The sequence below is a fragment of the Notechis scutatus genome, chromosome Z, assembly GCF_049901735.1.
Source record: "Notechis scutatus isolate UNSWTSFEM ecotype Mainland chromosome Z, rNotScu1.2, whole genome shotgun sequence".
In the NCBI taxonomy this organism is placed as follows: domain Eukaryota; kingdom Metazoa; phylum Chordata; class Lepidosauria; order Squamata; family Elapidae; genus Notechis; species Notechis scutatus.
This window is the reverse complement of record NC_142025.1, coordinates 136733715-136749419: the sequence shown is the minus strand read 5'-3', so window position 1 is coordinate 136749419 and position 15705 is coordinate 136733715. Positions and strand designations below refer to the sequence as shown.

Sequence of the window (15705 nt, the reverse complement as noted above, 5' to 3'; positions counted from 1 at the left end):
CTCTAATCTCAATTTGGAATAACTTGCAAAATTATATGGAAACTCCAAGCTGGTTCTCCTCTTAGAAGCCATATCCGAATCTCTACAACCAGAAAAAGGCAGTCATGTATAAAGATATTTTAACAGATGAAGGCAAGTTAAAACAAAAACTGGAACTTAACCAGCAGGTTTAACGTTGGAATGGTGGATATATCTCCAAGTACAATCTAGATACAAAAGGGATAAAAAAAGAATGGGGAATTAACTGTCAAGATACAATATTAGATAAAATATTATTAGGATCAGAAAAGAAACAAATAAAGAAATTGTACAACTATTTACTAGATGTGGTGGTCTCTCATGGAAAAAAGACACAACGCAAGGTTGTCCCGGGATGAGAGCACAGAGCAAACTCTGAAACCCTCTTTTATTAGAAGCAATCTTTGTTAACGTAGCAATTTTTGTTAACGTCCTATCACAAACACATTACATCACACAAAATGCACTGATCATTCGCATAAGCATACAAAGCTGCAAAGTTTAAGTTTGCTACAGTTCTGGGTAAGAAATAGCAACAATTTGTCCTTGCTCCTTGCTTCGTGTTGCAGCCAACCACCAGAAGGCTCCGTTGTCCTAGCACGTACACAAAGAACAAAGAATCATAGTTCCCACATCTCCCCTGTTTTTCCTTTTTAAGAAACAGGGAGTGTTTTAGTCCCAATAACAATCTTTGTCAGGCGCGTAGGCAAGAGTGTTGTGCATGCTGATGTTATCCACGACGTTCGTGACTTCTTCAACCATCACAAACATCTTGTCCTCGTCTGGGTCGTCACAGGTTGGCTCTCCTATCTCATCTTCGGATGGCAGTGGTTCATATGTGTTAGTTATTTGTTGATTCCAGAGAGCCATTACCTGCGCAGTGGCTTTTTTCTCAGCCAAGAGGGATAAACTGTTAGAAATAGTGCGTACAAAGATGGGTAATACACAAGGCAATACAATACATCCCGCAGCAATCATACCAATGAGCGCTACAATAGCTTGTAAACCAGGCAATTTTGGGAACCAGGATCCAAACATGTCTCTTACTTGAGCAGAGTCAATAGGTGGGGTGTACCAGTAGTTGTAAACAGTGGTGGCCCCCACGTTAGTCCCGGACACCTTTTGAAAGAGATATTTCTTTTCCTGTAGATAAGAGCTCTGCCAGCTGTGTGAGCCGCAGGTAACTCCTGCAGCGTCATTAGGACCTTGGCCTTTGCTGATGGCAAAGCAAGCATCAAAGCATACTGAGGTGTTGGTACCCCCCCGAGTGACATTATGGGTTATGTACCCATTTTTTGTTTGACTGGTTGAGAACATTCCTGCAAGATCAGAACTGGAGCCACCTTTGTATGCATAGACATAGAGGGATGCTGTAATGGGTCCCACTGCCTTAGGCTCGTAGCACTGAATGCCTTCGGCAGTATAACATCGCGCATATTGAGTGTTGTTATGCAGACAAAGGGAGACCGTCGTGGAGTTGCACTCAGGCTTCAAAGTATGATAGATCAGGGTGGATTGGGTTTTTGTTCCGCTGCGAGTAGTTTTGATGCAGGCGTCGCAGGAGGATGGGGTGGCTGTCGTATCGGCAGGAACGATGTGGAAGCCCAGGAGGCAAATGATGAATGCAGCGGGCAGCTTCATGATGCTGATGTAGGCAAGGCTGGTTTGGGTAGAAAAGGCCTCACTTGTCGTCCGGGGACCCAGGTGTTGTTGTTGTTGTAGGAAACAGCCGCGTCCCCTTGTCCCCAGGTTATAAGTTCAGCAGGCCCGTGCCATGTGGGATCTGGCAACTGTCGAAAGTAGACTGGAGGTCTAGGAGCATCCTTGGATGGAGAGCAAAAGTGTCGAGAGGCGGCAGAAGAAGCAGGTGTGCCAGACTCATTCAGGAAATTCAGTGTAAATAAGCACAAGTTAAGCTTGTTTTGCAGCGTGGGTAGCCCTGGGGTGAGTTTCCCCATCGAGTTTTGAACTTTGTCAAGAGCATTCTTTAGGGTCAGATTGTCTCTTTCTACTATGGCCTGCCCTTGAGAATTATATGGAATGCCAAATTTGTGCAAAATGCCCCATTGTTTACAAAAGGTAGCAAAGTTGGTACTAGTATAGGCGGGGCCATTATCAGTTTTTAATTCCGAGGGCTTTCCCAGGCACGCAAATGACCGGATGCAGTGGTTAATGACATGTTTTGTGGTCTCTCCTCTTTGCGGGGAGGCCATGATGAACCCTGAGTATGTGTCCACTGAAACATGGATATATTTCCATGGTGCAAAAGGCGCATACTGGGTTACATCCATTTGCCAAATTTGGCATGCTTTTAAGCCTCTGGGATTTACTCCCATTGGCAGGGCAGGGGCTTGCTTGCTGCAAGTAGGGCATTGTTGAATAATTGCAGCAGCCTCTTGGGCAGTGATTTGGAATTCCTTCATAAGAGCCCTTTTATTTTGATGAAAATAGTTATGACTGTCCCAAGGGGTTAGGGGAGAAAGAGAGAAAGCAGATAGAATAGTAGCAGTGGATGCAGCTGTTAATTGCTACAATGCAAGGTCAAGCGAAGGGGAAGAGGGTGAGTCATTCTAGCTGCAATTTAGCGCCAAATTGAGAGAGCAAGTCCCTCCCCCACAAATTCGTGTGAAGGGGGAGGATGACGGGCTTAATTTGTGCAGTCCCTGTGAGATTTTCAGAAGTCACAGGGAGCCAAAATTTTGTACAGGATCATTTTTGCTACAACGTCACCCTTTTGTAACTTTGTTGGAAGAGTGGATAGCACAGAAAGGTTAATGGCTGAGAGTTTTGAGGAAGGATAAAGCAGATCAGGAACCACAGAGATTCCTTTGAGGAGGGCATGAGGGTGAGATTGTATAAGAGCAGTTTTATCGGAGGAGAAGGAGGCAGAAGGAGGAAGCTGTGCGCTGACAGAGAGTGGTAGATGGGGAAAGGATATGAGCACATCTTCTGCCACTGATAATTCATACACAGTGGATGGTATGTGGGCAGCCTTGGGGGGCTAGCTGCCGGCCCTCTACTGCTTTCCGAGGGTTCAGTTTTTGATCGACATTGATTAGCCCAATGATAGCCTTTCTTACATTTCGGGCAGACTGTTTTTGGTCGAACATCTCTACTGGCGGAGGGCTTTGCTGCCCCTCCGCCGGGGGCTCAGCATTGTGATTTAAAATGACCGGGCTTCCCACAATTGTAACAATTACCAGATGGCTTATTACCTCTGGTGATAGCTGCAGCCATCATTTCGGAAGTGTATTGGTGTGTTCCCACCACCCTGCAGGCTTGTAGGAATTGGGCTAGAGTGGCATCTGGAGAATTAATCAAGGGAGTAAGCAAGGTTTTACAATCTGCATTAGCATTCTCATATGCCAATTTAAGAAGAATTTCCTGCCGAGCTGCCTCATTTGTAATTTGCCTTTGTAGGGCCGTTTGGAGGCGTTCAATAAAATCGGCATAGGGTTCATTGGAATTTTGTAGAATTTTTGCAAAAGATAGTGCGGAGGTATGAGGGTCATCCAAGCGAGAGAGAGCAAGCAGAGCTTGTGCAGAAAGGTTAAGAGCATTAATAGGGCTATTATATTGAGCTGTGGGAGCAGCAAAGGCACCCTCTCCTGCCAATTAAGGCAGGAGAGGAAGGCACAGAAGGGAGAGCAAGAGAAGAAGAAGAGGGATTGGGTGGGGGGTCAGGAGAAGGGGGAGGTTTACCGACTTCATTTGCCTCCGGGGGCAGTCGGTTTAAGAGACACAGGCGCCACAGCGGGGGCAAGAGTTGTACAGCAGGATTCACATAGGGAGGGGGTCCAGAAAGGGGGCCAAGTAGGGGTTGCTCTAGAGAGGAGGGAGCCTCAAAAACCACCCTCCAAGCAATTAATATAGACGAAGGGGCCTAGGACTTGCGTGAAGGTATTTTCCAATCTCCTTCCATACTGTAGTTTTGATACTGCCTTTAGCCGGATAAGAAGGGCAGTGTTGCCAAATGTATTCTAGGAGTTCCTCAATAGAGGTTTTTGTGAGGGGGGCATGAAGGGAGCCTCCCTTTTTAAAGGTAAAAAAAAATCGTTTGGTCAATTCTCTGATTTCCTGAATGTGAGCTGCCTGCTCCTTGGAGAATCTACCACCCATACTCATGAGGGATCCGTTGTCGCCAGCGATTCAAGCGGATGGGGTGCACCAAGTCTATTCCAGACGATGAGAATGGGTGTGCCAAAGACGTATCGCTTTTGAGTGGATCACGTCGGGGGCACCAGTTGTGGTGGTCTCTCATGGAAAAAAGACACAACGCAAGGTTGTCCCGGGATGAGAGCACAGAGCAGACTCTGAAACCCTCTTTTATTAGAAGCAATCTTTGTTAACGTCCTATCACAAACGCATTACATCACACAAAATGCACTGATCATTCGCATAAGCATACAAAGCTGCAAAGTTTAAGTTTGCTACAGTTCTGGGTAAGAAATGGCAACAATGGCTCCTTGCTTCGTGTTGCAGCCAACCACCAGAAGGCTCCGTTGTCCTAGCACGTACACAAAGAACAAAGAATCATAGTTCCCACAACTAGATTATAAAATGTATGAGGAGCAGGTGAAAGAACAAATGTTAAGTTGGGCTAGAAATTTCGGCCATAACATAAATTAGGACTAATGGCAGCAAATTTGGGATCAGAATAAAAAGATTACGTTAGCCACATCCTACAAAAAAAAACCTGTTTAAGATATTTTACAGATGGTATCTCCCACCTGCTAGGTTAGCCAAAATGTATAGCTCTCAATCACCTACATGCTGGAAATGTTTGAAAGAATGGGGCACCTATTATCATATGTGATGGGAGTACAAGAAAATACAAGAATTCTGGCACAAAATATGGCAATAGCTAGAAGAAATGTTGGATTTAAAAATAAATTATACACCAGAAATGTTTTATTGGGAATAATAAATGAGAATTTCAAAAAAGCAGATATTTACTTAATCATTCATGCTATTACAACTGCAAGATTATCAATTGCCCAAACATGGAAGTTAAAAGGAATACTGAATGATGAAGCAAAAATAGAAAAGATTTTTCAGCATGCTGAGTTAGATAGTATGACGTTAGAACTGAAGGAGTGAGATATTTCAGAATTATAGAATTATATATAGCTGTATATATGTATATAAATGTTTGTATTGTTTGATATTTTGCTCATATAATAATGGAAAGACTGAGATAAATGTCAAAAAGACTACCATGCTCAATGTTTTTAAAACTTAATTTCAATAAAAACTATTTTTAAAAAATATTTTGAACTGAATAAGGACTCGTACAAATGTGCAAATTACTGAAATACTGTCTGCTTTACTATCTACAGTAGAACCTCTGGTCACGACCATAATTCATTCCATAACGTTGGCAATTTCTTCATCTTCTAATGTTTCATCTTCAGGAATTTCTGGGTCAGGGGTCGTGTTTGATCGCTACCTCAGTATGTGTTTGTGATCAGATTCAAAAGTTTTGTGAATTTTTTGGCCGGAACCCGATTTGGTCGTGGTCAGAAGCGTTCATGACTAGAGGTTCTACTATATATTAATATGAATGCCAAGCATTTTTCTAGAGATTTTGAAAATGTGTACATAGCAATTTGTGACATAAAGAGGCTGCATTATGCATCTTACCTGTGAATACTGTTAATGTAAATTGTCTTGGAACCGGCTATTTTTAAGAGGTTGTTTGTGGACACACTTTATAAATGTTCCTCGTTGCAAATTTTAAAATGCAGCTTCCTTCTGATGTAATTTCTTATGAGATATACTCAAGCCTTTTGGCCGGCGCCCTTTTATCATATATTTATGTTTTGCTTTGTTGCCTTCTGTTTGGGTTCTTTTTTTTTTTCCAGAACTTTAGTCTGTTGAAAGTTAAATGCTAGGAGGTTTTATCTCATGCTTATGGTGAATGTACATTGTGAAGCTTAGCAGCAGAGAGACATCAGGGACAATCCCAGCCCAGACAGTGTGAGCTAAATTCTTTCACTTACTGAAAGATAAACTAACAAAATGGATTTGCATGTCAAAATAATAGTTTCCATCTTGAAAAGGGATGACAACTCAGTCTGACGAAGTCAGAAGTGAACAGGCTGAAATTTGAATGCAATAATAAGGGAGAGATGTCAACACTTCCTCCTGCCTTAAAGCGATAGGCTCTTGGTGTATTGGACTGTTTCTGAACCTTATGAGATCCCTAATGCTGTCTGGGGAATTCTGAGTGCTGAAATCCATACATCTTCCAGTTAACAAGGTTGAGAAACAAGATTGTGTTATAGCAGCAAGAGAAAGAAGCATAAACACTGAGTTTTACTTTGCCCATTTGCATTTGGGTTTTTGCAGTTGTCAGGATTTTTCTTTTCTTGTGTTTGCAGTAAGCAGAGTTTATTGATGCATTTGACTTCGAATCCCTGCCCATACAGCATCTCATTTTGGTACTGGTTGGTACTTCCTTTGTGGGGGAGATCCTTCTCATTTCCTAATTACGAAAAAAGATATGTTTAAAAGTGTTGGCATACAGTTCCTACTTTTGTCTATTAAGTGACTGTGCTAGTGATTTTTTAAAAAGAAAAAATTAGAATCTGTGCTGTATCTAATTAAGTAGGCAGCCTTATCTCATATTCATTTGGATCCAAGACTGCTCAGATTGATTATAACCTGACACCTGGCATATGGATAATATAATGTAAGTGGTTTAAAAAACAGCCTTCTTTGCATCTTTCTGACAACACTACTATATCTCAAGACCAAGGCTAGGAGTAGGGAAACATTAAGGTAAAGTAAGGAGATTTTGGCAGGAAGTAGAATGATGTCCACAGATAGAAATGAGGTTGGAGACCATGAAATTGGATAGCTGAGTTAAAACTTTTCAAAAGTCTTGGAATTAAATAACAGATAAAATGACATATTAGCCAAAACAGCATCTGGACAGATGGATTAGAAGGCAAGGACCTGAAAGCTGAGAAATGTCCTACTCCCATCTTAAATAAAATAGTTTTAATGGGGAATGTTGATGCTTCTCTGATTGGAATTTTTCTTGTCAAAAAGAATGCTGCAGGCAAGTAAAGTCTTCTTTTCTATTCTTTTCTATTCTATTCTATTTTAGATTGGGGGTGGGGAACTATGGCTCTTTTATGACATGTGGACTTCAACTCCCAGAATTCCTGAGCCAGCATGGCTGCCTCAGGAATCCTGGGAGTTGAAGTCCACAAGTCATAAAGGGGCCATAGCTCCCCATCTCTGTTTTAGATGATGTGGACATTTTTCAGGCATGCCTTGGGACGGGATCTCATTGAATTGGGGGCTTGGAAATCTGGCCTGGACAAAGGAAATGATATTTGCATTTTGCATTAAGATACCAACCCCCTCAGAATCATGATGAAGGACTCACTCTTTAACATGTTATTTATGTCTTTATTAAATTACAGTCAGCCACATCTCAGCAATTTTTCAGATTGTCAAGGATAAAACACAACAGGATAATATAAAACAGGAATAGTACAACTGTAATAATGAATACTAATGTGGACATATCTCATTTCTGAGAATGGAGAAGTTCCAGAAGTTCCCAAATTTTCATTTACTGGATTAGTCATAAGATATTGATATTGCTTCAGTAACATTTGGTTTATTTACATGTTAAACATGTCACAATAGCTGAGGCTAGTGAATTTGTCAGTACTCAAAAAGCTAAGCAAAAATCAATCTAATCAGTATCTGGATGAAAGGCTACGAGGAGTCCTAGGGCCGAAGGCTAGATAGAATAGTTGAAAGCAACTTCCCCAGAAAAAAACTATGGCAAAAACAAATCCATGCTTTGAAAGAAAATTATAGGTGTTCACCAGATTTGGATTTCAACTGAAAAAAAAACACCTTTATTTTGTGATATTGTTGTTCAACCTTGGCAACATTAAGATGTATGGATTTTAACTCCCAGAATTCCTTAACCATGCTGTCTGGGGAATTATGGGACCTAAACTCTCTACATCTTATTGTCACCATGGTTGAGAAACACTGCTTTACAGACTAGTAAACTTGTGCTAGTCTAGTCTAAAAGTCTAGTAGATCTTTGTACCCGTTCAATTTGATTTAACATCTTGGAAATATATCTCAGTCTTCATTATTTATTACTTGGGGCTCTTCTCTATGGCAATCTGAAGCTGCTGGTCTCCTATGGTGAGACCAGTTTTCTCTTTCAATTTTAGAGTAGGACTTTATAATATAGCGATCTACATCCGTAATAACGATTTGAAGTCACTGTAAGGCATAGCCAGTATTCTAAGCTTCAGGCTCCCCACTTAAAGTGACTCCATTTTTTTTTTTTAGAAAAAAGAAAACCAGAAATAAAAAGGAAGAATTTCAAATGTAGGTTCAGTAACAAGTTTTGCAGGATTTAAGAGTTCAAAAGCTAGTATTCGCTGTCCTTCCCTGTGTGCCAGCTCCAGCTGGCAAGATCTCAGTAAGGCAATTTACTTGTTCTCCAACTGCTCCTTTGAGATCTGGACTGAAAGGCCAAGTAAGAACTATGAAGTTGACTTTAAGTGGGGTTCCATGAAATACTTTTTTTGTCCTCATTGGAAGACAAACTTTCAATGGAGGTTCTTCAGAGGAGCATGTGTCAACCATGTCTTAGTAGTGTAAATCCGATGGCACTGACAGATTTACCACAAGGAGGTGGTGTTTGAAAGTGTTAGACCAGGGGTGTCAAACTCAATTTCATTGAGGGCCGCATCAGAGTTGTGTTTGACCTCGGGGGGCCAGGGTGGGAATGGCCAGCTCGATGTCATTCGTGTCAGAGTTGTACTCTTTGTCCAACACTTTGCCTGCTGTTTGTCTATGAAACCGCAAATCTTGGGCCACTTTCTTCTGCTCTTCTTCCCACATCCACAGATCCCATGCTCTAACTTCCATCTGGTAGATGTAGTTAGCTAGGTAAAGGCCTTGCACATTCTACCTGTATATGCTTGTTAGTCACAAAACTTGTTTCACTAATCCTGCTCAGATTCAATTTCCATTATCAGGAACACACACAGAATTTCAACAAAGCCAAAAGAAGGAACCTCAAATTACTCCTGTTTTCCCCCTTTACAGTTTAAAAATTATATCCTATGATATAGTTTCCCCCTATGAACTTGAATTTGTCTTGTCACCAAGCAATTGTCCTTCCCTCGTCCATGTTGTTAAAACATTAGTGTTGCAGGAACACTTACAAAGAGAGGGGGCTAATAAAGGAGGATGGAAGGTCATCATTATCACTGTCATCAGTAACACTAACACTATAATATTTTAAAACATTACAGCGCAACTTCTCTGCTCTGGGGTTCTCCTAATGTTACATTGCTCAATTTGGGTAGTTCTTAGCTGACAAAAGATGCAGCTGGAAAACACTGGGTTGAAAAAAAGCAGAAATATTTTAGTCGTTGGGAAACAATTAGTTGAGTTACCCACACTTAACTTAAGCCATATACATTTTAATGGGAATTAGGGAGAAGTTAATTTTCGTTTCAACCAGTTTTGTATCAACCAGCTGAATGCCTTCCCTTCAGAAGTTGTGAGTTCCACATCACTGGAAGTTTTGAAGAAGGGACTGGACAGCCACTGTCTGAAATCATATAGACTCTCCTTCTTGTGCAGGGAGTTGGACTAGATGACCTCCAAGGTCCCTTCCAACTCTGTTCTGTGTTTGTAATTCCTCTACATATTGCCATGGTAGGTCAACTTCCTTTCACTTTATTTTTTCAAGAATATGTTCACATTATTGTACCAGATGTGATCAGATTATCAGATCTAACTCCCGAGACGAGAAAGATGGCATTACTTTAGGAGGGTAAGAGACAATGCCACGGGGTATTTAAAAACCTTTCAGTCCTGGAAAAAAAAAAATTGGACTTGAGCTACGGGATGCCAGGATTCAATTTTCAATATTGGGTATTATAATAATCTGCTTGTGAAGACACTTATGTGCTTGCCTGAACCCAGCGTACCTCTGAGATTGAACAATTAAAACTGTTAAAGAGGAAGGAGGATGTGTATACACAAGATGATCTGAATGTGGATATCTGTAGTATAGATGGGTTCACCAACAATGATCTTCTCTTCTCAATAGCCTTCCCTATTGGATCTCCTTAGTGCTTTTTGGGGACACGTTTGCATAGACACAGGATTCAGGGGCTGTATCATAAAGGATTTTCAGTGAATTGTGGTTTATTGTAGCATAAGAAACTTCATCAGGGGTTTCCTCCATGGGAAGGTTTAAGTGCTGTTGAGAACAAAAGAAAGACATTGAGAGTGCAGTGTTTTTGCTAATGTTTCAACAGAAGCCTTTAAGTGTGCTTTGAAAAATGCTAAGCGTGGCCTCTCCTGAACAGCTTAATAATGGTGGGATACTGATACTTAAACAAGAGCCGGTCTGGTTTAATGGTTAAGGCATGGCCTAGAAAGCAAGAGACTCTGAGTTCAAATCCCACCTGGCCATGAAAACCATCTGGGTGATCTTGGGCCAGTCATTCCCTCACAGCCAACTATCCTTATGTTTTTTGGTGTCCCCATATGCCAAAAGAGATGGTTTTATGTAATAATATCATGCCACAAATTTTGTCACTTGTCTCCATGTTCTCCCAATAGAAACCTAAGGTTGGCTTGGCTATTCAAAGTAGATCACAATTTAAAAAATTATGAATCAACAACATTCATTATATTCATTGAGAGCTATCTGGTGTGGTGGTTAGGATGCTGATATGTATGTATGTTTGTTTGTGTTTGTGTACACACACACACACACACACACATTCCTTCAAGAGCATTATTGATGGCTAATTTTCTCAAAATTCTATATGCAGGACTCTTGATCATATGGTTTCTTTCAGTTATCCTAATTATATAATCTGGAGTTATACAGGAACTCATTTTGAATTCATCTTATAAAAAACAGTGAAGAAAGCAGAAGTGGCCACATGCTTTGTTCTGAGTTAGCAAATTTAATTGCACATTTTCATCACTACGCAGAATTTTACCCCAAACAATAATGAATGTTTGGAGAAGTCATGAAGAAAACTTCCAGGATTGAGATCATTAGAACTTTTGCAGATTAATCATATACCTTGAAGTGAGTTAGATACTGAAAACCGTTATTTGGTGATGTGTTGGAGAAATGGATTTGGAAATTAAGTATGTCTTTCAGTGCCATTTTTTTGGCCCCTTGATCGATTAAATGCCATAAACTCTTAGTGATCGCATTAATTAACCTTTTCCAGGATATATCCCCAACTTTACCCTTCAGATCCACTCATGGTGCATCAGTTCAATTCAATTCAGTTTATTACAGACATAGATCAGGGACCAGAACAAATAAAAACACTCAGTAAATATGCAATTAAAAAATCTAGTATGAAATAATAAATAACAACTAAAACCTAAGATAAAATCCAGTCTGTCAATCATACATGGTCTAACTATACTAAAATTAAAATTCATAAATTCTGTGGCCCGTTGTCAGTTTATTACTAAAAGGGAAAGGAATAAGCCAAGGGTCTTCAAACTTGGCAAGTTTAAGACTTGTGGACTTCAACTCCCAGAATTCCTAATACGACTGGAGGAGGAATACTGGGAGTTGAAGTCCACAAGTCTTAAAGCTGTCAAGTTTGAAGACCCTCTGGAATAAGCAGTGCAAAGGGTTTGCCACATTTGTTGTGTAAAATAGCTGTGATGGATTAGACACATGTTTCTGATGAATCTCCAGTGCTGCTGGGCAGAATCTAGTTACCTGCACTGTAGTTATGGATTGTTCATCCTTAAGCAGCCACTAGAGATAAGCAGTGTTGGAAGCCTCATGGTACACCATCATTATTGTAGTTAAGTCCATCCAAAGTGTTAATGGTAGTCCTTTTCTCTTTCCTTCTACGTTTCCCAGCATTATGGACTTCTCAGTAAGGTTGGGTTTTTATATAATGTGGTCCAAACATGATTTTTGGTGACTTAAGATACTTGGTTGATTTGTTCTATGAACTATTTTTTGTTATGTTTTCTGGTCTGTTCTTGACATCTTCAAGTTATTTCTTCAATTTCAACTTTTGACCAAAGTTGAAAAGTATCTACTTCTTCAATGTCCAAAGTTTACTTCCATAGGGTGTCAAAGAAAAACATTGCTTACACAATTCTAACCTTTACAGATATAGACACATCTTGGCCAGAATGACTTTTTTCTAAAGTCTTCATTGCTTCCTTACTGAATGCTGGTCTGAGGCATATTTGTTGACTGATGGTTCCTTTATTGCTAATACAGGTAGTTCTCAACTTACAACAGTTTGCTTATTGAACATTTGAGGTAACAACGGCACTGAAAAAAGTTATTTATGACATTTTTGCATACTTATGACCATGGTCACATGATTTACATTTGGATGCTTGACAACTGACTCACATTTATGAACTTCTGACAAGCAAAGCCAATGGGAAAACCAGGTTCACTAACAACCATATTAGTAATTTAACAATTGCAGTGATTCACTTAACAAATGTGGCAAGAAAAATCATAAAATGGGGCAAATGTCACTTAACAAATTTTTTACTTAGCAATGTAAATGTTGTGCTCAATTGTGGTCATAAGTTGAGGACTACCTGTGATTGATCCTAAAAGGCAGAAGCTATCCATCACTTCAATATCTTTGTTGCAAATCTTATGTCTGGCTGCTTATTGCCATTAGCATGTTCTTCTTTATATTACATCATAGTTTCATCTTTTTTACTGTACCCCTTGCCTTTTGTTATTACAGTTTGAAGATCATTTGCATTTTTAGCTACCAGAAATAAGGTTGCCAGCGTAGCACAGGTTATTGATGTTTCTTCTTCCAGTTTTAAAACCATCTTCTTCTAATCCAGACTTTTTCAATATTTATTCAGCATCGAGTTGAATAATAAGGAGAGAGTATACAGCCTTGTTTCATTCCTTTTCTGACATTCAAACTTACCTTGAAAACTTGCACACTGCTTGTGATCGCTTAGTAGACCCAGTAAAAATATTGTCTAATATGAAATGTTAAGGTTTTCTTAAAGCCAAGATAATTTTCCTTGCCTTTTGTGAAACTCATCTTTAAACCCTTGTTTTAAAAATAAAAATTAACCCTGTCATCTTGATTTATGACCTATAGATTCATGGACGACATGTTGACAGTTATAGAACTAGTATGTGCAGAGAATGTTTCTTACCATCTTGGCTGGTACATTGCTTTCTGTGGCGACAGAGCCTGTAAGTCAAAAAGATCTTGTGAAAAATCTTTCTTTGGTTTATTTTAAATGATAAATGTTGGTTTATTTTCTACACCCAAGCTCCTGGTCTTAATTGTCTGGCTGCATGTAATCTGCATTAGGAGATTTCTGCAATCGGAAAGATACATTTTACATTGGTTTCTGTATTCTGTATCCACAGAAATGTATTGAATTTTCCAACAAAATTATGGAATCCTATAGTTGGAAAGGTTCCAGTCTTCTGGAAGATTGAAGGATGTTGTTCAATTTGGTGTCTTCACGATAAAGGAATGGGGTAGAATTTTGGGGTGGGTTTTAAGGACAGCGATGGGAAGGGAGATCTCTAAAAGAGAAATAATTCATGTCCCCTTCTTAAAATTCCTTGTTTGAAAGATGGAGATGGTAGTAGGTTGTCCCACTCTGTTCCCGCTTTTTACATCCCTTACAACCTGCAAAGTGGACTAAACTTGCATTATCGGCAGTTCAGTATTAAATACAAGTAGTCCTCAACTTCCAACAGTTCATTTAGTAACCGTTCAAAGTTATAATGGCACTATGACCATTTTTCACACTTAAAACCATTGTAGCCTCCCCATTGTCATGTAATCAAAATTCAGATGCTTGGCAAATGACTCATATTTATGATAGATTGTAGTGTCCTGGGGTCATGTGATCAACTTTTGCGAACTTTTGACAAACAAAATCAATGGGGAAGCCAGATTCATTTTGTAAACCTGCTGCTATCTTAACAACTGTGGTGATTCACTTAACAACTGTGGCAAGAAAAGTCGTAAAATTGGACAAAACTCACTTAACAAACGTCTCACTTAGCTACTGAAATTTTAGGGTTGAGGACCCCCTGTACTGATTCACCAAAAAATGATCGCTAAAGGGATTCCTTAGATCTTCCTTTACATCGATTTAATGTATTTGTAATATTTATGGACTAATAATCCAAGCTATAGCAGCAAACAATAGTTGCAAAATACAATAATTAAATGATAATAGCAATAATACCAAAACTACCTGTGGTGGTTACCTGAACCCAGTTAAGGACTAAAAGCTGCTGGAACAATACAGATTTAACTTTCTTCCTGAATAAAATCAGTTTGGAGCAGGGGTTCGATTCCACTGGTTTGGACTGGATTAGGTGAACCCCTTGTTCCGATGATCACCTGGCTCCAAACTGGTTCGCTGCAACTGGCATGTGGGCCCTCCCACCTGCCCCTGGTCTTATTTCCTGTTTTTAGAGCACAACTGATTGGCGCGGCCAAGCGGTTTGCCACGCCTCAGCTGTTTGATTCACAGGAACTGCATTACAAGGTGGGAATTTGAGCTTTTCTAAATGCGGAGCACGCGTCCACAGCGATCGCTGAACCGGTTGTTATACTGGTGGAATCCCACCCCTGGTTTGGAGCCATTTCTGCTTCTACACCTGGTGCTAAGCTGCTCCAAAGGTAACAGATAGAATTCTCTGTTGTGCTTTCTGCAACCTGTTTCCTTGCTGTTAATATCTCATTTCAGTTTTAAAGAAAACAGTTCTCTTTCTCATAAAACCATGCTGAAAAAGGACTTAGGACCATTTTTTCAGCATCCCCAAGGTCATGCAATCAAAATTCAGATGCTTGGCAACTGATTCATATTTATGACGGTTGCAGTGTCCCAGAGTCGTGTGTTTCCTTTTGCTACCTTCTGGCAAGCAAAGTCAAGGGGGAAGCCAGATCCACTTAACAACCATGATACTAACTTAACAGCTGCAGTGATTCATTTAACACCTGTGGCAAGAAAGGTCATAAAATGAGGCAAAATTCACTGAACAAATATTTCGCTTTGCAATATAAACGTTGGGCTCAATTGTGGTCGTAGGTTGAGGACTACCTGAAGTATGGATAAGTTTTTAATCAAGTGAGACTGTTAAGCAGACAGAGGGGCATAGCCTTATCCTCGGCTGCTGTAAAGCAATCTGTCCTTAAGGGAGTCTTTGGTGCTCCTTCTGCTGGCACTGATGATATTACCTAGTTTGGATAATGAAACGTCTGCCAGAAAACAACCAAGCTCATTTCGAACCTGAGCTACAAATATTCTCCTCTACCAATCCGTATATCTCTTACCTTTTTTTCTTTTTCTGTATAAAATGAGGATAAGCACCAGGAGGAGGAGAGTCAGAAAGAAAAGGCATGCAGCAATACTTGTCCATAGAGTTATTAAGGATTTACCTGTAAAGCCATAGACATCTTGATTAGAAGAGTAATAATGATATCTAATAAATGCAGAGTTGGTGATGGATAACTATTATTGTGATCTTTTTACCAGACCAGTCCACCCAATTTATTCATCTTCTCAACTTCCCTGGTTTCCAGTGTCTTAACAGTCTCTTAAAGATTCCAGCCAAATAATACTGGAAAACAATGGTGGCCTTTTCTAGTTTATTTATTT

At 39.9% G+C, this 15705-nt stretch overlaps 1 protein-coding gene and 2 long non-coding RNA genes across 4 annotated transcripts in view; 1 reads left to right on the top strand and 2 right to left on the bottom strand.

Moving 5' to 3' along the window:
• Positions 1-363: 363 nt before the first annotated feature.
• LOC148129321 (uncharacterized) lies at positions 364-1716 on the bottom strand. The gene is made up of 2 exons (XR_015745649.1): positions 1066-1716; positions 364-824 (listed from the first exon to the last, which is right to left on the bottom strand). It is a non-coding gene; the product is annotated as an uncharacterized LOC148129321 (long non-coding RNA).
• Positions 1717-7426: 5710 nt separating this feature from the next.
• The window catches only part of LOC113418490 (immunoglobulin superfamily member 1-like), a 33278-nt gene continuing 24999 nt past the window's right edge, over positions 7427-15705 (bottom strand). The window contains exons 7-9 of the mRNA XM_087948359.1: positions 15381-15485; positions 13231-13268; positions 7427-10285 (exon numbers count right to left, since the gene is read on the bottom strand). Of these exons, the coding sequence (XP_087804485.1) occupies positions 10139-10285; positions 13231-13268; positions 15381-15485 (290 nt within the window). The 3' untranslated portion in view covers positions 7427-10138. The remainder of the gene's footprint in view (positions 10286-13230; positions 13269-15380; positions 15486-15705) is intronic.
• Positions 9608-15705, top strand: part of LOC148129320 (uncharacterized) — a 45229-nt gene continuing 39131 nt past the window's right edge. For both annotated transcript variants that reach the window (XR_015746134.1, XR_015746135.1), the window contains exon 1: positions 9608-9735. This is a non-coding gene — a long non-coding RNA (uncharacterized LOC148129320). The remainder of the gene's footprint in view (positions 9736-15705) is intronic.